Below are 21,198 nucleotides of genomic sequence, written 5' to 3'. Positions count from 1 at the left end.
CAAGATGACTGGGTGGAACTCCAAAGAGCCATTCCTAAACCACTTAATTTACAGCTCTATACACCAAGCCATCACATGCATATATTAATTTAAAGCTAAGTATTGTTATATACCTTGAAATAGCTTAAATCAATAAACATCAGTTTGTGTGCACATGATTTCCATATTAAAAACATAATTAGCGTTATAACAAACATATCCAAATCCTTCAGGATCAAAAACCCCATGCCAGCCTCACAAGCATCTCCTCAAAATGTGATCACCTCAAAATGCTTCAGTCCCAAAGACCAACACATCAGAATGCTTTAGTGGCCTGTTAACATGTTTTTTTAAGACTTTCTGTGGCAGTGGTGTCACTCCCATTTCCACTACCCTTATGTCAACTAACAAAAGTTCCTAATGAGCCAAGTCTCTCGGATGCTCAACTGCTAATGCCATTTACATTACCAAAGACCTGTGCATGACTAACAGCTGTGTCCTGAGGAAACTGAACTCATACCTTCCATTTCCACATAAACTGCCCTAATGAGTGTCCCAGGAAGAAAAGAAGGGAGGATACGATGGCTAGAGAGGAAAGAAGGAAGACGTTGTCATTGCCGATTCTGATTCATGCCATATGGAACATATATTAACAAGGTCTGACAGAGCAAGCCAGCAAGGGTGAGCAAGACTATAACCCAGCAGTTATAAAGATGTATTAATCAAATTAAGGAGTTGATCACAGTTCTCTTTCAAAGGTGAATGCCATGTCCATAAGTATTTGGAGTCATGTTCTTCATCCCTCTAATACACTCCATGAAAAAATAGTGAAAGTGCTTCAGCAAAAAAGATTTAAAATATCTCAGTCCAGAATAACCTGGAACTCAGCAGCCAGCTTCATAACCAAAGAAACGGATTACTGCTACAGGCAACAGGGAGAGGAAGTGAGCATGTCTGCTCTACATCCTAGGTAAGTATTCCCACTAGCAGGCAATGCCTCAAAGGGCAACTGCCCCTCTTCTATCACTTCATGGGCACCTGTGGACATGTTCCTAAAATACCCTGTATGGTGACTTCCACCGCAGGACTTTAGACATTAGAAAGCATTGCTGAGCGGCATTAAGACAAAAGCTTTAGTTATGTTCAAATGATGGATATGTTTAGTTTCTCCAAACAGCTAAAGTCTGACTACTATCTGCTAAACATAAAGCAAATCCTTAAAATGGTACTGATGTCACTTATATTCCTTGACAGTTGGTAATTAAAAGCCCCACATGCCCCAAACCAGCAAAAGCTAAGTCTCCCTCCCCCAAATGCTATGTAATGATGGTAGTTAATTCTCACAGAAAAGATCTTTTGGGGCTGATACTTCTCTCATAGTAATTTTATGTCATTCAAGTTCTACTAACAACTGTTGAGTTTACACCATGATGCCAAAGAGGTATATTAGATCCTTCAAGCTACCCAGAGCTTATTCGGCTCTTTTGGCACCTCTTTGTTGCTGACACATGCAGAACTTTAACAGATGGTGTTACAATACTGGCAGTTGTTTTGTACTGTGCTAGTGGTGAGGGGAAATACTCTACACAAATTGTCTGCAATTCTGGAAAATAAATGAAGTACAAATCCATATTAACCTCAAAAGCCAAACTATAAAAAGTCAGATTAGTCATTTAACGATGTATGTGCTCTGGGTTAAATGCTCAGCTGCTGCAAAATGGCAATATTTCCCTGTAGCCAGGAGAACTATAGTTTGCTTCAGTTTCTATCAGGAATATCCATAAAGACTGTATCATTAGAAAGGTATTGAAATGTATTAGGAATAAGCCTTGAAACCCTTCCTCATGTGATCAGCCCTGACTATCAGCTAAAGTACCTCCATAAACTGTATATTTTCACATAAACAGTGAAACAACATGGTGCAACTTAGGTTTATCATATCTTTTTTTTTCCCTGTGCCAAACAGAATTCAAGAAATGCACATCAGCTACTGTGCAAGTGTTGAAATCAATAGCAATGACCGAGTAAACAGCAATTTTTTGTTTTTCCTCAGATATTTAAAAGGAGCGGTACGTACCACAAGCTGAATTTTACACTCACTCATTTCACCGGCTGCAGCAGAGCTTGTACTGCACATAAAACATCAGGATTGCTCCTCCTTATTTCTGTGTGGCTAAATTTTTTATTGTGCCAAATTATCAGATATATCAACTGGGTTGAACTAGGGAACTGTGCATGTGGAACAGTGCTTTCCAAAAGTAAATCAAACCATTTCCTTCACCAGTGTTTTACCTCCATGAAATATATGTTCACAATTATGTTTTACAGTCTACGAGTGCAAATTTAGAACAGGTTTTAAAAAATCACAGATGTTTTAGTCCAATCATCACCTCTTCTATTCCCTTTAAATGAACATAGCTTGAATGGTGCTTAAAATTGACATTTCAGAGGCCTAGTCATTCAGTTCCCAACCATTTTAATGTAGCCTGGAGAAGAGAAGGCTGCGTGGAGACCTCATAGCAGCCTTCCAGTATCTAAAGGGGGCCTATAGGGATGCTGGGGAGGGACTCTTCAACAGGGACTGTAGTGACAGGACAAGGGGTAATGGGTTAAAACTTAAACAGGGGAAGTTTAGATTGGATATAAGGAAGAAATTCTTTACCCTTAGGGTGATGAGGCACTGGAATGGGTTGCCCAGGGAAGTTGTGAATGCTCCATCCCTGGCAGTGTTCAATGGCAGGTTGGATAAAACCCTGGGTGGTATGGTTTAGTGTGAGATGTCCCTGCCCATGGCAGCGGGGTTGGAACTAGATGATCTTAAGGTCCTTTCCAACCCTAACTATTCTAAGATTCTATGTATTTAGATAGTATGTCAGTCACCATGTATGTTATTTACATAATGCCAGTTACACTGAGATACAGTTCCCTAAGGTAGATTTAAAGCCTAAAAGGAAGTAGAACCCTAAAAGCATTATCATAGAAGAGTCCTTCAAATGCAAGAGCTGTGTTCCAATCTTCTGCTGGGACTGAATCACAGCTGTATCCATTTTTTTATTTTATCCATTAAGGCTGCTTTAAAAACCATGGTTGCTGGAACTGGCTGATATTACACATCTGTGACTGATACAAATGAAATAACCTTCATCAGTTTTATGTCCCATTTTATACTGAAAGATCAAGCAACACCTAAGTTCGGAGCTGTTAACAAAAAAGTAATAAAATACTAAACCAACTAAATTTCAGATAGGTTTCATGTTTTCTTTTCCTCCCTCAGGACTTTTGCCAGACTAAGATGACATATTTCCAGAAAGTGCTTTCACAAATGCAAGATTATCTGAAAGCATAAATTATTTCTCCTCATGAAAGAAAGAAAATCAAAAGAAATGTTAAGCAGACAGTCCCAATATATCAACATCAATACCTCTTTCTCTTCCCAGGCACAAACATTTTGCCAAATATTTCAAGCTATGATCCTCAATGTAGCACTTTGCTGGAAATTCCCAAAGGAGAAGAGGGGTTGGTATACATATTTTAGTACAAATAATGCAAGCACATCCTATCCTCGGAAGAGGTCCTCCCTTACAGATGCAGAATATGAAGCAACATGATGGGAGAACTTAGTAACTTCCAGTTACTGAGTGCCTTCCCAGCTTCTACAACAAAGGTCATGGGTACCCCCTTCCTTTAAGCCCATGCTCTGCAGAGCTCACCACAGATCCATTTATACATGATCATTTCCTGCTCTTGGAACATATAGAAACCTTCCTGGCAAGAGGGACACAAAATTAAAGGAATCTCTTGGGGAAAAGACAGAAGGAAGGTGATAGCAGCACAGGATTTATTTTATCCATTCTAATAACATTCAGCACTTTGCCAGACACCTTCTGGGGAAGGCTCAAGTAGCCTTGGACTAAACAATAATGAAACCATCTGTCTACAGCTGCAATTAAAGGTCATTCTTAATGATCTGGAATGCTGTATTTAGTAAAATAGTATGGATTCAGGAGATTTATAAATCTAAAAGAGAAAAAAAAAAACAAAACACAAGTGCAACATTTCCACAAGGAGATTACATCTGTTGGTGAATACAGATCTTCACGCTGCAACTCATGTCCCAGGCTGGGCATTACTCTATTTTGATATAACAAAATCCTATGGAATCAAAACACAGTTTGTCTTTGTGATTTATCTACTTGCCTATCTAGTATTTTCTGAAATAAAAAACAACATTTTTCTTCTTAAATACCTTTATAGTTTCTGTAGGCACTCCAGGCTCTGGAACTTTATCCAAGTAAGTAGTCAAGTCTTGATCCACATGTTCAAACACTAATGTTAGTTTGGTCTCTCTGTCTGTTCGTGACACCGTGCACACATCAAACAATCTGAGAAGAGGAAAAGGAAAGGTAAGTACACAGGAACCAGTGTAGACATCTGTACCTTGCAGCTCATACGTGTCTATTTAAATTTCTTACAGTATATAGAATAATAGAATCATAGAATGGTTTGGGTTTGAAAGGACCTTAAGATCATCTAGTTCCAAACCCCCTGCCGTGGGCAGGACAGCCCTGCTACGGGCAGTATAGAATGGCTAAAAGAGTTTTCCAAAGACAGAGCAATCTTTGAGCTCTTGATCATCAGATAACTACCGATACACCAATAATAGCACTCTTTACTACCGATACACCAATAATATTTCTCTTTCATGTGTGGATTCTGAAATACAGTTAAATATTAAAAATTCATCAGCTGTTCAAAGTCAAATAATAACCTGAAAAAAATTCTTTTGGGTAGAGCAACTAGAGTTAATACACAAAATTACATGATATTTATCCACATTCTATGCTGCAGCACTTAGAGTCACTTTAAAAAAGAATTGCAAGAAACATGCTTGAGAAACATGGCGTTTGCATGCACCTTCTTCCCACATAACTCCCATGCTCACCATTACACCACTTTATAATTATATCTCCTTTGGCAGGAACAGGACATTTTTGCTGATTACTCATGCAAGTTCCTGGATGCAAGGAATACCTTCAGTCAGGATGCAGTCTGGAAAAAAGCTTTGTGCACAAGATGCCACTGCTGAGAAAGATTTCCTCTCTCATCACTTTCTGCCATTCTTTTGCTAAAATTTTGCTATCATTTTACCTTGTTGCACAACATCAAACTAATTTGCAAAGCTCTTCATAATGTCACATTCCTGTCTGATTACTCTATTTTCTATTGTTTTCTCTATTTAATTAGGATTTCTCTCATCTTCTCCACCTCGTCTACCGTCCCAGCTTTAATCACTTTTATTTTTTTCACAAATGTCTGCCCATCCTGTTGTGCTTGACACCTGCACTCATACCAGTGACTTTCACCATCCTTCCCCAAGTCCCACTTCTTCAAAATCACAGTAGGAAACCATCTCACAGATGGAAGGATGCTCTTCCCCCCTCACATACTTTACTCATGTGTTTATTCATTTAGTTTTAAATTGTACAGACCAGATTTCCCTTCTCTCTGAAGCATGGCAGAAAATCAACTGCTACTTTAATTACATGATATATTGATTTAAAAAATGTATGAATACAGTCATCAAGAAAAAAGTCTATCAGTTAAACTGAAGAACTTACCACCGATAACAAACCAAAGTAGTGTTGATACTACTGCTTATTTTGGTCAACACCACAGCAGTTATGATGCCTTATTACATGCATTTTTCAACCTCTTTCTTAGTATAACTGCTTCCTTATTTTGTACAAACTGCAGGATTTCTGATCAAGTAGTATTTTTGTTCTTTGCTGAAGGACTAGAGGCTTTGGAAACAGGATCTGTTTATACACAGGATCTGTAGACAACAGATCACACGCAAAGCCTTGAGGGTCACTGCTTTTCAAAGAGGACATCTGACGAACAGACAAGGAGAACACTTTATAGTGAGTTTTTACTTCTTACCTTAAATCTCAAAACATTTCACAAGAGAAAGGAAAAATTGGCATGACTATCTGTGAAGACTGTAATCTAGGTTTAAGAGAGCAGTATGCTCACTTGAGATGATAGAGATTTAACATGTTAAGGCCATGGTTCCACTTCAACAGCATTTCCGAAATAATCCGTGGTCAGACACTTAAAAATTGGTTATTAGCTACCAAGTTTTGCAAATGGATGAATGTGTGTTCCTTTTAGCTTGAAGAGGTTTTTCAGTGGGAGCCGGAATTACAAAATATGGAGGGACTGCCACCCTACCTCCAGGGTACTGTCTTTGACTAGGAAGACAAATCTGTACTTAACCTGTAATCATCATATGAACAAATATTAATCATTATGGTAACACAGAGACCATAACAGCAAATGTCTTGGCACATTTCTCATAAAGACAAATACTGTTCTCTTTACTATTCCCTTAATGGGGTGTACACAGAAGACAGATGTCCTGTACACAGTAAATCAGTTTTGTGAAAAATCACAAACCTTCCTGAAAAGTGCAATTTGCTGGTATTTGGCTGGAGGTTAATAATCTGCAATATATTTATATAAATCAATGTGGAATGTAGCCGGACTGCCTATAACCCCAACACATGCAAATAGAGAGGAGCCAGACAGGTCTGAACATCTGAACATAAACACTGGAAAATATTTCCAACTGTATGATTCCTTTGTGTTGACCTATATTTACCTAAAAATGTTCTAAAACACCTTTTTTGCCAGGTATTTAATACACTGGCAGGATTATCTTTTCAACTATTGCAGAATTGTAACTCAAGAAAAGAAGGAAAAAAGATTTTACTGTATAGAATATAGAAGGAACATGTAATTTACAACTCATTGTGGAGGGAAATGCTGATTCTCTGTTTAAGTCTTCTGTATGTGGCTTACTTTGATTCTGGCATTTTCTGGCACAGCAAAATAAGGAACTCAGAGGAGTGCGATTCTAGTCACCTATTATTAAGTAATAATTTTATCACTGAGTAATAATATTATCTTTCCTACTTATACACCCTTTATGTGAAACTCTAAAAGCTTTACTGTTAATAATAAAAACTCCACACCCTGCACTAGGCTGGGTGGAAGCACATTGTGTTTACTCAGAAAAAAATACAGCTTCTGCCTCAGAAAGACAGTAATTTAAAGCACAGTTTGTATGAATTTGTGATGTTACAAAAAACAACATCCGGCACTGCCCATGCTCGGCATTCTGCAAATAGAATGAGAAAGACACAGCCTATTTATTTAGTACTTTCCATAGGAATAAAAATACTTTTAACAAATCATATTCTTTCATATCCACTCTGAGAAAATAATCCATGAAGTTGTCTTCTTTACCTGGAACATCTCTGCCGTCTACAGGGAACATCTCTCAAGCTACATCCTCATGATTTTCTGTACGTGACATGTAGTTTTGCATGTGATTGCCCCTCTGGAACAGGCAACAGTAAAAGGCCTCTGATTTAAATAGTTACTATGTGGATGCTGTCCTAAGTGAAGTAAATGTACCTCAATTAATACAGGATTTCCATACTGAACACTTTGTAAACACAAACCCTGCCCTTCTATTGTACTTACAAAAGAAGCATTTGAATTATTTGATTAAAGTAAGATCCGCTATGGGAAATCCTGCAAGTATTTAACAAGATGTTTGGCTGGGAGTCATACACCGCCTGATGTGTGGATCCGAACTGGAACACTGTTGAACAGACACTTAGGGAGTACCTGCGTTCTAATGCAGACTTTTTTCCAAGTTGATGGAAAGTAAAAAGTTACAAGTAAAAAAAATTTATCAGCTACAAATCTATGTCTTTTACGTGTCCAGCGTCCAGTGCCTAGTGGATCTTACTGTAACCTAGCAGAATACCTGCCTTAATACAAAAATACTCTGGTTTTTTTGAATGCAGAAAACCAGATGATGCACGTTAAAGTCTCCATAGCTTCTTATAACAAGTAATTCAACAAATACAACCTCAGTTTATCTTAATTTTACAATATACAGGCTGAACACTTAAGAAGACAGTTGCACCAATTCCTGTGAGAACTATTGCATCTACTGACTGGTACTAATTTGGTAACTGCTTCTGGAAAGTCCTTAAATGTTACTGTACTTGCTCTTGGGATTCTCTGAGACCTGCTATAAAGTTACCCACTTTCACGCAGAATAAACAATTTTTTTCTGAGCAAACTTAGATAACAACAACAGAGATCAAACCCATCAGCTCAAGCCACCTGCAAGAAATAGTAAAAATCAGATCTGAATGTAAGACCTGAAAAACTCTAGGACATAAGTTCTCCTGGCTATTGACAGATGAGTAAGTACATCTGGAAAATTAGCTAGATCATAGTCAAAGGGAAGACCAAAGAATTACATACTTGCTGCCAATGCATCCAAAGGCTGTTATTTTTACTGCAGTAGGACTAATCCAACATGAACACATATCCCTCTACTTTGCTGGTCACTCACAGCACTGAACAAAAACACACACCTTGCGCTCTAAAGTTATGTATGGATTAACTTCAGTTTTCTTGGGAACAGTGTCTCCCTAGCAAGCATTGCTTCCTGGTTTATGTGTGATGCAGAAAGAGAACTAGAACCACTGATTTACCAGTAGGATAAATGTTTTAAGATGACTGTGATGTGGTAAGTAGTCATACAGTAATATGCTAAAGCTTTCAAGATTTCGTAAGTCTGGACAGAGACTGAGATGGAAGGAGTTTGGTGGTCTCAACCTAACTCCAAAAGGTATTTATCCACATGATGGAAAACCAGCATAGAATTTATGTATGATTGACAGTGTTTACCCGAACACCACAAGATTGGGATACCAAGACTACCACAGGTCGTGATTGAGCTTTATTGACAAACAAGTGAGGGGGAGCCTGAACAAGTTCTGTTTTCAGTGCCTTTGGCTCAGGTTAATCCTATGAGTCATAATTTCCAAGGGCACAGAAAATTTCAGCCTCTCATACCTACAAGCATTGAAGAGTATCAGTCAGGCATCCTTTGAGTCCAAATTTCAGCAGCAGCCTTAGACTCCTCTGTTCTGTGGAAGCCACACAGCAGCAAGCGCTTCGCTCACCCCAACTTCTTAAACTATGTACTCCTTGAAAAAAGACCCAGGTTTCCATGTACTTCTAACATTAACTACCATCTCCTTTCTTGTCTCTGAAGAGGAAAGAGACTCTACTAACAGAAACCAGTCCTTTCTTGGAATCATATATATCCAATGTATTGTAATAAAGGGGTCATATTTCAAGTGAAGAAGACAATAACTGGGCAAGTGCAGTGGAACATATGCATTACGAGAATTGTTTTCCACATAGCGATACAGGAAATAGAACTTCACACTCTAAAACATATGACAGAACTCCTTCCCTTTGTTCAGGACATGCTGCTTTGTCTCACCTTAATCAGCAATCACCTACTCCTCCATGTCTCTGAAAGCTGGTATCTCAGACACAGATTTTTCTTGTTCAAAGGAGTTCTAGTGAAGCACTTTTAGATGAAAAAAGAGTGCATGCAGATGAACAAGTCACTAAATTTGAGTATCTCACATTCCAGTGCATTTTTGGGCAATAACATTTCTAAAACCATGTAGTAATGCAAGACCTACGTTCCATTCTCAAAAGCATATGGAATCTTCAGGAGCTTCCCAATGTGCTTGTCATGCCAGCTGCAGCTGCACCAGTGTTCATCAATACTTAGGCTACGCCCCTCTTCTTGTCTTCAGAAGAAACTTCTTTCAGGCAAATAGCAGAAAAGGGTAGAACAGAACATCAGATAAAATAAATGAATTTATCTAGGACAAGCAGATGTTATACAGATAGATGTTTCCAGCTCTGCAGTCACTCATTCATTATCTGCTGGGCACAGAGCTACCACAAAGAAGCAACTGCATGATGAAAGCAAGACAGCAGATAGTCCTGTCCTGGAGACTTACACCAGCAGAGCCCAGCCAATATTCTTGCTTATAGCCCACTCACTCACCAGGGAGGTTTAAGGGAACGAAGGGGACATTAGGATGACAAGGCAATCGTTCATCTGCAAGCTGAGCTTTGTGCAGTAATTTTTTCCAGTCTCTCTCCCTTTCTGACTTGGAAAAATTATTTAAAATGCTCAGCTGTATAAAAGAGGTTTTTGTTCTTTAAGTGTGTGTGAGGAAGAGAGACAGAGAAAGTGACAGAGAGAAATAGATGCTCTTGAAAGTGAAGTAAATAGCACTGGCTAAAGTCCGATAGTGTGGGCTGACTGGGCAAGCTTTCAACACTCAGTACTGACTGCAGCCCTGACCTGCAACACCCCTGCTCTCCTGCTCTGGGCCCCACTCAAGCAACGAGGAGCCCTGGTGCCAGACTGAATGGTTTTGTGATGCAGACAAATGTCTGCTCCGATGAAACCACCAAAGCTAATTTTCATTTTCAACAGAAGCCAAGATTTGTGCCCCAAAGATGAAAAGGCCAAGTACACGTACTCACTGCGCCACCCAAGTCACTAGGAAGATGCAGTTGTTAGAGCTTTACTTTAAGGAAAAATAAGCCTGACAAGACATTCTCTGCACCTCTCTGTTTACAGCAGCATGCTGTCTTTTTTAGCCTTCACACTGCCATTTCTTGTTCACCTTTGCAAAGGGAGATTATTTTTAATAGGCAATGACCAGAAATGGATCTGGGAAGTCTCTGTAATTCAAACAATATCCTGCCTTGCAGAACTTCACCTTCACGACTTGTCCTACAGTTCACCAGTTTTTCAAATACTAAACTTCTCACCAGTCCATTAACAGCTTCATCTCACTGCAACTGATTTTAAATCCAAACTGGCCACACACTGAATAACTGCCATTACTGAGGGAAAACACCAGCCTGCTGGTGCCTATGCTTACTCCTGTGTGCTGCTGCACTGAATAGACAGTCAGATTCTCTCTGTGAGGGACAGGCCAAGTCACCCCCAAATCAGAAAAATAACGTGGCCTGTTATGAAGACAGTCGCTGACAGATTGCTTAGGATCAGCAATAGCTGTCTGACCTATTCATAGTGCTCTCATGTGATCCTCGAGCAAGCAAATGTACACTGCCTTTCAGAGTCATGTATGCTGCTGTTACACAGTACTGAGAGCTTCCAGTAGGCTTCCATCAGCTCCCAGTTTGGAGGACAAATTAAAGATGCTCTGATTCATCGGCAGTGCATGTGCACCTTATTGTTAAGAGTTCTACATTTTCTGTGGAACACCTTCCTCACAGAAAGCCGCCTTTCTTTTTGTATTTTCTAAACTGCTCAACATGTAAATAAAACTTATGTCCGAATATTGATTTTGTTTCATTCAAACGGAGGGAGCACAGAAATTGCTCTGGACTCCCAGCTGTACCTGGTGTAAGATGGTATACAACAAAATCCAGTCTTTACTCATGTGTTACTCACAGTCAAACTGATCATTACAGACTCCACATTTCATTTTACATTTTGTATTTATGCTTGTGCCAAACCTACAGGATCTAAAAGTTGATCACTTTTCTCCTAGATTTAAAAAAAATTAACAACTCATCTTTGGAAGATTTTACAACAACATAAGTTATCATTCATTCTTTAGTAGCTTAATAATCCACCTATACTTGAGACTTAACACTGATGCCAACATATAAAAAATAACAAAGGAAGTAATATCCCTAAAGTCCATATTAAACATATTCACAGCAAAAACTGAAATGTCCTGTTTGATACTCTGTACCACCCCATGTAATTTTTTAAACCCCTGCAATGTCGCAGTAGTTCCTGAGGCGTTTAATTCAGCATTTTTAAAGTTGTAAGTAATTCCAATGCAAATTTGAGTCCAAGCTCTTGCTTTTTAGACCTGTATGGGGAAACTTAAAAAAATGAGCAGCAGGTACTGTAGAAGATGACAGAAGAGGTCTACTGTTTTGATGCTTACCATCAGTTAAGGGACTACTGTTCTTGAATGACCTCCAAGTTGTTCTACAGCCACAATTCTACCAGTGAATGGTGGCTGTACACAAAACTCAGGTTCTGTCTGAATCCAAATTAACCTCCTAGCATACATGAAGCCCTCAGAAATCACAGTCTGTCTGACTACTTCTGAAGGGCAAATCTAGTTATCAGAGCCATTGAACGAGTAAGGTAAAGTGGCTTGCTGAACAGTGCAAATATACCTGAGTCCTGATGATTTTGCTACTACTTCCTAGGAAGAAGAGCCAATACTGGCACCAGCTGCAAGAAGCCCAAAGCTGGTATGGTGATGGTGATGAGGAGGGGAGAGAGGGTACTAGATGCAGAATGTCTTGCTGTGTGTGGTTCTTTTACTGGCATTAACGACAGTTTTGCCTGAGGCCAGCAGAACAAGTACTGTTGTAGTGATGTGTGAGACACTGACACATTAAAACCTAGTTAAGAAAACACATTTCTACAACATTTCATAGGTAGAGATGGGACAAAATGGTCTATGTTTCTCAAGGAAGGATGAAGAGCTGACGTTTAGAAAGGGAAAACTTCCATGGTTCAACTACTGTGAACTACTGTGAACTTGCTGTATATCCATGTATTAGCCTTAAAGCAATTTATGTATGTATATACGCAGAGGTAAAACACAGTAGAACATTGCATGGTTCACTGTCACACCCGTTTGTTTATATTTGGGTTTACTATTATGTATCATTTCTTAAATACAATGTTCTTGGTTCTCTAGATGATATTATAACAAAGAAAACCCTTGGTAAGAGAATGAAACAAGCACCACTCTGGGAAATCAGGGGCAAACCTGCTACAGGTCCTCCATTCACTTCAGCAAAACCTGGAAGGGAGCACAGTGAGCTCAACCGACCTCCCAGCGGCACTGTACTGTGTCCTGTTGCCACCATTCAATGCATTACAAATCACATCCCATACATCCAAAAGTAAATGGCACTCAGGTGAGTTCCCAAAATCAAAGGACAGGCAACTGTCCACATGAGTAAGAAAAACAAAAAGGATTTGGCCAGGTTTTGGGAGGCAGGCAGATTTATGCACCTAAACACTGCACTCCTCTTTACATGTTGCATTCTAGAAGAAAAACTCAGTGGTAGCAAGTCATATGTAACTTTACAAGATAAAAGAAAACTGCAAAGGGTATTTATTCTAAAACCAAAGCATCAAAACTAAGGGAATACACGCTCGGCTGCTAGAAAGGGTGATTTCTGCCATGGCCATGTGCACGGTGGCATTTCCTTCCTCACTGGATCAGGCTGAATCCGGGCCTGAGACAAACTTATGTTCTTGGTCCTCATGTTTCCAACATACCAGGTTGGCGTAGCTCTCCTTGGGCAAATGGAAAACTTCAGAGAAAAAAGGTTCTGAAGAGAATGATCAAAACCATATTTTTTGGGTGTAGCAATAAACAGCCAAGCCAAGCCTGAGCTACATAAAAGAGCTGCTCAGCATGGCTGCCACTTGGTGTTTCTCAAGGTCCTAGAGAAGACAACAATCAGAAGATAGGGTAGTGAGGGGGGGAAAAAGCTAAGTTAATACTTAAATATTGCACATAGAGAAGGTGGATTTAAGGCTTGCAAGAAAACTAAGAACTCCGCTGAATGTAGCCATCTTTGGCTACCCATCATGCGACAGTTCAAATGCCATCAGTCTACACAACACTCTAGAAGAGCTCACGGAGCTCCAAGTTCTCCTCTCAACTGTCATGGAAGAGATGTAGCACATGCAATGGACCTGCTCAGGTGGTTGGTGGTTAGCCTGAACAGGTCATATAAGCCTCCGTATATTCAAGGGAAAGAAGTAGGTTGGTTGAATCGCTTGGTGTGGGGGACACTGTCTCCCCCTGCTTGCTATGGAGGTGACCTGAGTACTAATTTAGACAAGTTACTTGCATTTAACTGAATTAAGGAGAGATGACTCTTTCCCAGGAAGACTGTAACTGAGCAATTTTACTTGGTTGGATCCCCAGGTTACATTCAATTGATTTTTGAAGATATTAAAAAATATTATTTCTCGTGAGGAACTTAAAATGAGAGAGAAGTCAAAACTAAAAGAGACTGAAAACTTCTCAGCCCTATTCCCTGAACCCCCACAGACCAGGATTAATCCTAAAAAAGATCTGCACACAAGAGCCTCTACCTGAGCCTAATGAAGCCAGTAGTTAACTGGCTTTGGCTCAGGTCCAGAATTTCCTATAATTTGAAAGGGAGTTCCACCTGCAACAGACTTGCAGGATTGAGTTTAATATTCATGTTGTACAGAACAGAAACAAATGGGACTAATATATCTTCAATAGAAATTTACAAGATTTTCCTAGCTTAATAAATATAGCCAGAGGGCAATTGCCCTTAAACACTCAATACATAAAAGGGGATCCTTGTTTCCATTAGCATGCAAATTCCTTACACGTTTCATCAGAATTAAAGACATTCCATCTTACAAGTTTTTAAAAGCGTGGACATCATGGCTGCCCTTTTTCCTGTACAGTCATCCCCATGTGGCCACACAAGCTCCTTGGCTGTCATTTCTGTCTTTTTTAATATTAAATTAATTTATAGCACATGCAAAGAAAATTAAAAACTAGCTATTTCTGTTAAGATTCCCAGGTGCTTTCATCCTCCAGTTCTCGAGGTGGACGTCTAATACATGTTTCCTCCTTTTCCAGCCCGTTTAGATGGCACTGTGAGCTAGCCATTTAAAGATTAATGCACCATAGTGAAGTATTCTGCAGCCTGCACAGCCCTTTCAGTATTTCCTTTAAGCTCTTGCATGCATATGTAAAAGAAAACAAATTAAAGATTATTTGCAGAGTTTGGCAATGCAAATGAGGTGTTAGTAACATTTTGAGCTGGCAATAAATTTTATTCGACTGTTTTATTACTTTGGGGCAAAGGCAACTGTTTCTTTTGGGGCATCTTTTAGCAGCATGAGGGTTTACGTTTTAATGTAGGAATAATTTTGAAATAAATGCAGAATTTTGCAAATTGTAGTGTATGTCAGATGTAAATACATGCCAAAACTCTGTTTCGGCTCTTTTGCAACATCATCTTTCACATTTCTGAAAGAATGAGCAAACTATAATAAATCTCACAAAACAAGGTCTGGTTCCTGAAGCACTAAACCATCTTTACATCTAGGCAAATGAAAACAAGTCCATGTACCCAAGCTCTGCAAGCAGAGGACAGTGTGCTCTGTGACATCCACTGTCAGCCCCTGCGGAGCTCGGGAAGATCGGAGGATGTAATGGCTGAGTCTCCGCAGCGCTAACATGGCTACATGGCTTCCAGCTGGCTCTGAGCACCGGTAGAGTGGGTAGGCATCTGCCTGGGAATGAGGCAGGGCTGGCTCACATCTGCTTGCAAATGCTGCAGGGATTTACAAAGCAGTGGATGCAGATTACTTAAAATTACAGAGTAGCTCAACGACAAAACTCTTGAGCCTTCATTTGTCAGGAATTACCACTTCAGGTCTGTCCTGATCTTACACTGCTCCCTAAGATATCTCTTCTTTCTCACTTCAGAAAAATACTGGGTGAGGTGGATATTGTTCTAACCCTTTCTAAGCCACATACAGACTGTTTTATTAGTGTAATTATTTTTATTTCAAGAATAAGCTCAGAGGCATCGAGGGCTAAAGAAGAGCCATTATTTTCTCTAATCCATCCCAAACCCTACAATCGTCCTATTTACCTCTGTTTGGAGAAACAGCGCAGAAACTCACACCACAGCTGATGGTCTTGAGCCTTTGTACAGTTGACTAAAGAGGCAACACTACACACCATACAGGGCGCACAAAATCAGCATGGTCTACAAAAGCGCTTTTGGGCTGTGATCAGCTTGCCCGTTCCAGTGACACGCTACTATTTATTTCTTTCAAATTTCCATCTTTTTTTCCATCTAACAGAAACAACTGCCCTTCTTTGTTCTTCTTCAGAGCTTCCGTTTATCTTCTATTTAAACACATAGTCAAGAAAAAGACAAGTTTTTTGCACTGTGAAAGGTATGTAAACATACTGGACATCATTATATATATACGATTTTTATATGAACCATCATGCCTATCGCACCCCGGGCTTTTAATTGAAGTGTCACTGGCCTACCAATTATTTCAACTGTTGTAGTGTGTAACAACTGTGTAGGAGTGAACACTTACCAGCGGCACTAGCCCACATGGCCAATATGCAATGGAATAGCAGGAATTACAAAATAAAGTAAGATTCCAAACTCAAGGAGTCAAGAGTGATTAAACTGAACAGATACAGGGAACACATTAAGGAAATGTATGATCTTAGACAGTAAAGATATGGCTGCATTAATTGCAAGGAGAAAAAATGACATCATTAAACTGTCAAGATAAGTTAAGTGATTCAGGAACCGAGGCCCCAAATTACAAAATAACCCAGGTATTCAAGGTCATCAGTACATTTGAGAATCACTTGTTGACCAAAGTGTGACTTCTTGATGATTTTCAATTAGTATCCCAATGTCTAAATCCTGATAACACAGGATTTTAAGAAAATAATGAGACTAGTTGTCTGCAATAATAAGCACCCATGCAATAGACATTTATGAGGATGCGCAAATACTGCAGGCCATGAGATGTTGCCTATCATTCCACACCAAACGCAGAGCTAGTACAAGAGCTATGGCCCTGGAGCTCTTCCTCATGATGCATTTTAGCTCAAGAGCCTCACCATCACCCCAGGTCCCCGCAGCAGTAGGGTATTAGTGAAATAAAACTCCCAAGTTATTCCAGGAAGCTGACCTCTACTATTTTACACAGGATATTAAATAGACCCCAGCTGTCTCCACTTAGAAGTGACTTAGTTCATGTGTTTTATAAAGGTCCATTCAGCCGCTTTCTGAGTTATCACAGAATTGAAGTGACTTTCTGTGAAAAAAAGTCAAATGTGCTGGTGATTTCCCTTACCTACTTGTCATGCAGGCATGTCTTGGTTTTCAAAGAGCACAACTGGCATCTGTACATTCTGAAATGAAAATCTGTGTCTGAATTATGAGAAGATTTGACTGGGAAACAACTGTCTCAAGTCCATTTGGAAGAAACATACACAGCAGAGCTTACTTTTGTTTTTTTTTCCTGAATAGACGGAGTCACAGTAGTCTTCATTTCCATGAATGCCTCTGTACATTAGTGCCTATGGCATATGACTATTGCTGTACATGCAGTACAGTCCATGTGATTTCATTCCCGAAGGCAGAGAAGCAACATGGATTTAGATTTTCTGAAGCATATGAATACTTTCTCAGACTTCTGAGAGTGACAGTGATCAATAAATTAGAAATGCCATGATAATCATGTCCATTCTGTAAAGTTCAGTAAATTATGTCAAGAACTCAACAGTCTTTTTAAGAAGAGCTTCCATTTAAAAGCTGAGAAAATGCTATCGAAATATTTTTGTATAAAGGATGTGCTCTGGAACTGGGTGAATAATGCAATTTAAGGATGGCAATTTCATGTTTGAAAGAAGAAAGATCAAAGTGACCTTAAATTTTACAAGATTTGAATGATTTTTAAAGGGGTCAATATTAAAAGGAGACACACACTCCCATCATCTAACTATTCCCTAAAGCCTTTAAAACTATGTATTTGTACTGAACACCAGAGCAAAAAAAGCCATCTGTTTAAAAAATTAGTTTGCTGCTTTTAAATATTGACATCCCCTGTTGAATTGCCTGCTGCAGCGGGCTGTGCCCCAGTTAGGTTAAGCCATTAGATGTTTACTTTTCTGGATATTGCCTGGGCTCTTTGCCACTCACATCAGGCTTTATAATTTTCATTTACTCTTTCCAGAATACATTTAACAGAATTTACTATTTTATTATACTTAGGAGCGAGATGGCATTTCAGTTCCAAGTTCCAATTTTCAATGTCATGTAACTTTTTAAAAACAATTAGCTTTCGCGATGTTTTTTTTTCCTGGCTTGCCCTCATTCCCTTTTAATTTTTTTCTTTTAACTTGAATACAGAAAACTGTCCAAACATTTTTAAAGCACAGACTTTAAACTAATTGCAGCCCTACATGTTTTACAATCCCCATCCATGTTACAAAATAGGAATTCTGAACTTCCTGCTATAACTGCAATAAAATCTAAAGATTTTCATGGTTTTTCTTTTCCACATGCACACACACGTATGTAATACACATATCCAAACAACTTAATAGAGCAGATTATTTGCTTTACTAAATCATATTGTCTTTGTGGTTCCATAATAAAAAAAGCTGTTTCAAGCTCTGTAAATTGAGCCATTAAAGAACTGGCTCCAACAGACAATCAACATCAAAAATGAAGAGCAAAACCTGACAGTATTACTGATTGATGTTAATTGTGCAGACTATTACCAGCAATGTGGGTTGACACATTCTGAGGTTATGGAAAAACAAAACTTCAAATTAAAACAAATATTCTAAGAGGCAATGGCATTGTACCACCGCTTTCCAAGCACTCAGGTCTTGGATATTCAGAGTGGAATATATGTTAGACACCAAAAACTTCAATTTACTCGTAATTGTACAATCACATCATTTGCTGGAAAAGAAATCTGAGGCAATGAGAATATGTGTAGCATCAGAATTTTGTCAATAATGAGATAATTATCCCACTTAGTAGCAAATTCTGTATGAGACCAGGATGGCAGACTGAAGGGGAATGAGAAAAATATACAAGAGAAAATGCATCTGAGAAAGCTTTGAAAGATGCCTTAAACCACTCACAGACTGTGTAACTGGGCCCGTCCAACCCACATTCAACACTCTTCTTCTTGTAAAACGTTAGTAAGTTTTGACCAAAATGGCTTCTGCTGGAGTTTAAAGTTGGATACAGGGTAACCAGGGAATGCCCACCCATTCCAGCTACTCCCTGTTCCCCTTAGTACTTTAATGCCAAGTGCAAACTAGAAGCAGATTGTCTGAAGTCAGTACATTTCATACACCCTGCTATTAGGAAAAGCACATAATTTTTGCCAACTGATAAAAAAAAGTGTCTTGTACAAACCCTTACCATCAATCCATAAACTTCAGTAAAAAAAATAAGCTCCCCTATAATACTGATTCCTCATTTGATCTTTCTCATAGTTCAAGTACCCTCTGATTTCAATAGCAGCTTTTTGTTCCCCCACCCCACCAAGTAATTTCCTATTTGCTTTTGTAACTTCTCTTATTTGCTGGACAAACTCCCTGCTAGTGTTTCCACTTTCCACCTTCAAAAGTGAACCATACTGACTGGCATTAATCTCATCCAGCTGTAGCAGGCTATAGCTGGGTGTCCACTCTGCATTAGCCATCTGGGCTCTCTCTGCAGGCAACAAGAGAGAAGCAGGGGTTTCCAGAGGGCAACTCATTCTGCTCCAGGGTGGGCATGGAGGGTGAGTGGGATGAATTATTCTCAGAAAGCTAATTCTCTCTCTGCACTCATGATGGGGAGACTATGAATGACTTGGATGGAGTATACTTTTAATATTCAGATGGTTAAAGTTAGATGTCTGCTCACAATTATCATACATAGCTGGTTTATTTTTCTATGTATGGCTATGGGTACCTTCTGTGCATCCATCATGATACCCTGGTGCAGAACCATTTAAGGGATAGACGAAGTTTGGTGTTTCCCTTTGCCATCCCCCACCCCTCTGGAGAGTTTGAGAAACCAGAAGTGTTTAAATTGTCTTGCTGTATCTAGCACCCAGGAAGAGGCTACAGATCCAAAGCAGCAGGTAGGATTTCCAATGACTCAAAAGAGCATCACACCAGGGAAGGTGTATGACCCAAGTGACAAGATGTGCTGCTACAAATCTCTATTTAAGTACCTCCAAGTTAAATCTAAGCATTTTCATGTCCTTCCTCTTGACTGTTCCAACTTTTATTACCTCCTGTTTCTTAATCTCTCTTTTCTAAAGCCTATTGTTACTACACCAAGCTTGGGAACCATCCCTCTCCTAAAAATACCAGATTTAATTATTGCGGCCATTACAACTGTGTGTCTTGACTATAAGAATTTCTTAATCCAGCTATTGCAAGTTACTTCAGGCTATGCAGAGAGTGATCTCTCTTCCAGTATTCCAAGAACAGCTGCTTCGTTGATGGTGTCTGTAAGTTATGTCTTTAAACCTTGTCTGATTTGCCCACTTTATTATGAACAGTGGTTGGAATTGTTCTTTATTACTGTTTTAGTAAGTTTAGTCAACTGCCCAGCATCTTCCAGAATTATAGGCTCAATATCCTTTCACTAATCTAGAGTATGGCAGAATATTTAGATCTGCTTTTTATGACTTACGCTTTGTTTCTGCAGAATGGTCTCAGCTTCAGCTTCTCAGTCTGAAATGTATTTTCTTACAGACATCACAATATCCTATTGATTTGAGACATTACACTACACTTAAGATGTCTTCTAAAAAGACTCCCTCATCAGTGTTATTCACCTATCGAGGTTTTATCTATAGCCACAAATACCTTTCATTTTTAGTTAAATGAGTTACCTGACTCTTCCATGCAACTCTGAACTATTCTTGCTGTTGTACTGCCATGGTTTTCAGTTTCAGTCTCATTTCCATTTGTGCTTTTTTCACTGCTTCATTAATATTTGCTTTTGAAATAAATGACAACTCTAAAAGATGTTTTAATCTCACCAAATAAAATTAAAATGTAATAAAATTTCTTGATTTCTTAAGTAGAGAAAGCCGTGAATAATAAGCAGTATAGAATTAGGTAATGCCATTTAACTCTTCCTTTTTTTTTTTAAATGCTCTTACAAACATAAAGGCAATGTGATGAACGGGATTCCGTGCAATGAAGAGATATAGGTGCTCACTTCTGCAGAAGTACTAACTTGTCTGGGCCCTTACAAGACTGCCAAATCTTTTAAGCTTGATGAGATATGTAATTCTGATTTTCAGACTACAGTCATTGATTCAAACCTGTCTGGATATGGGTATTATTGCTTTGATTAAAACTTGTTGCTCAGCATTCTATAAAAAAACCAGATGAACACGAAGGCAACAACTTGATGAGAGATGTCTGAGAGGAAACCACAATGATCAGCGGTAGGCCTATCTTCATTAACAATCTAGAAGGTTATCTAAGGATAAACAACATACTAATTAGAAGTGCAGATGCTGCTCAATCTCTATGTCATAAAGATCACACACACAAACAAAGTATGCTGTTAGATAAAATTAGCAAAATGAGATTCACCTTATAACCTACTTCCTAGTAGGAAAAAATAATACAGGGCATTAATGTTTACCACCCTGAAATCAAC

General features: G+C 39.0%; 1 protein-coding gene and 1 long non-coding RNA gene across 3 annotated transcripts in view; one reads left to right on the top strand and one right to left on the bottom strand.

Moving 5' to 3' along the window:
- On the top strand, window positions 1-4,222 carry LOC136007900 (uncharacterized). The gene is made up of 2 exons (XR_010609903.1): window positions 1-949; window positions 3,254-4,222. It is a non-coding gene; the product is annotated as an uncharacterized LOC136007900 (long non-coding RNA).
- Window positions 1-21,198, bottom strand: part of CDK6 (cyclin dependent kinase 6) — a 139,892-nt gene that overhangs the window by 105,353 nt on the left and 13,341 nt on the right. For both annotated transcript variants that reach the window (XM_065666368.1, XM_065666369.1), the window contains exon 3: window positions 4,226-4,361. In XM_065666368.1, the coding sequence (XP_065522440.1) occupies window positions 4,226-4,361 (136 nt within the window). The remainder of the gene's footprint in view (window positions 1-4,225; window positions 4,362-21,198) is intronic.

Source organism: Lathamus discolor, chromosome 2 (assembly GCF_037157495.1).
Source record: "Lathamus discolor isolate bLatDis1 chromosome 2, bLatDis1.hap1, whole genome shotgun sequence".
Taxonomy (NCBI): domain Eukaryota; kingdom Metazoa; phylum Chordata; class Aves; order Psittaciformes; family Psittacidae; genus Lathamus; species Lathamus discolor.
This window is presented reverse-complemented; position numbering and strand designations above follow the sequence as displayed.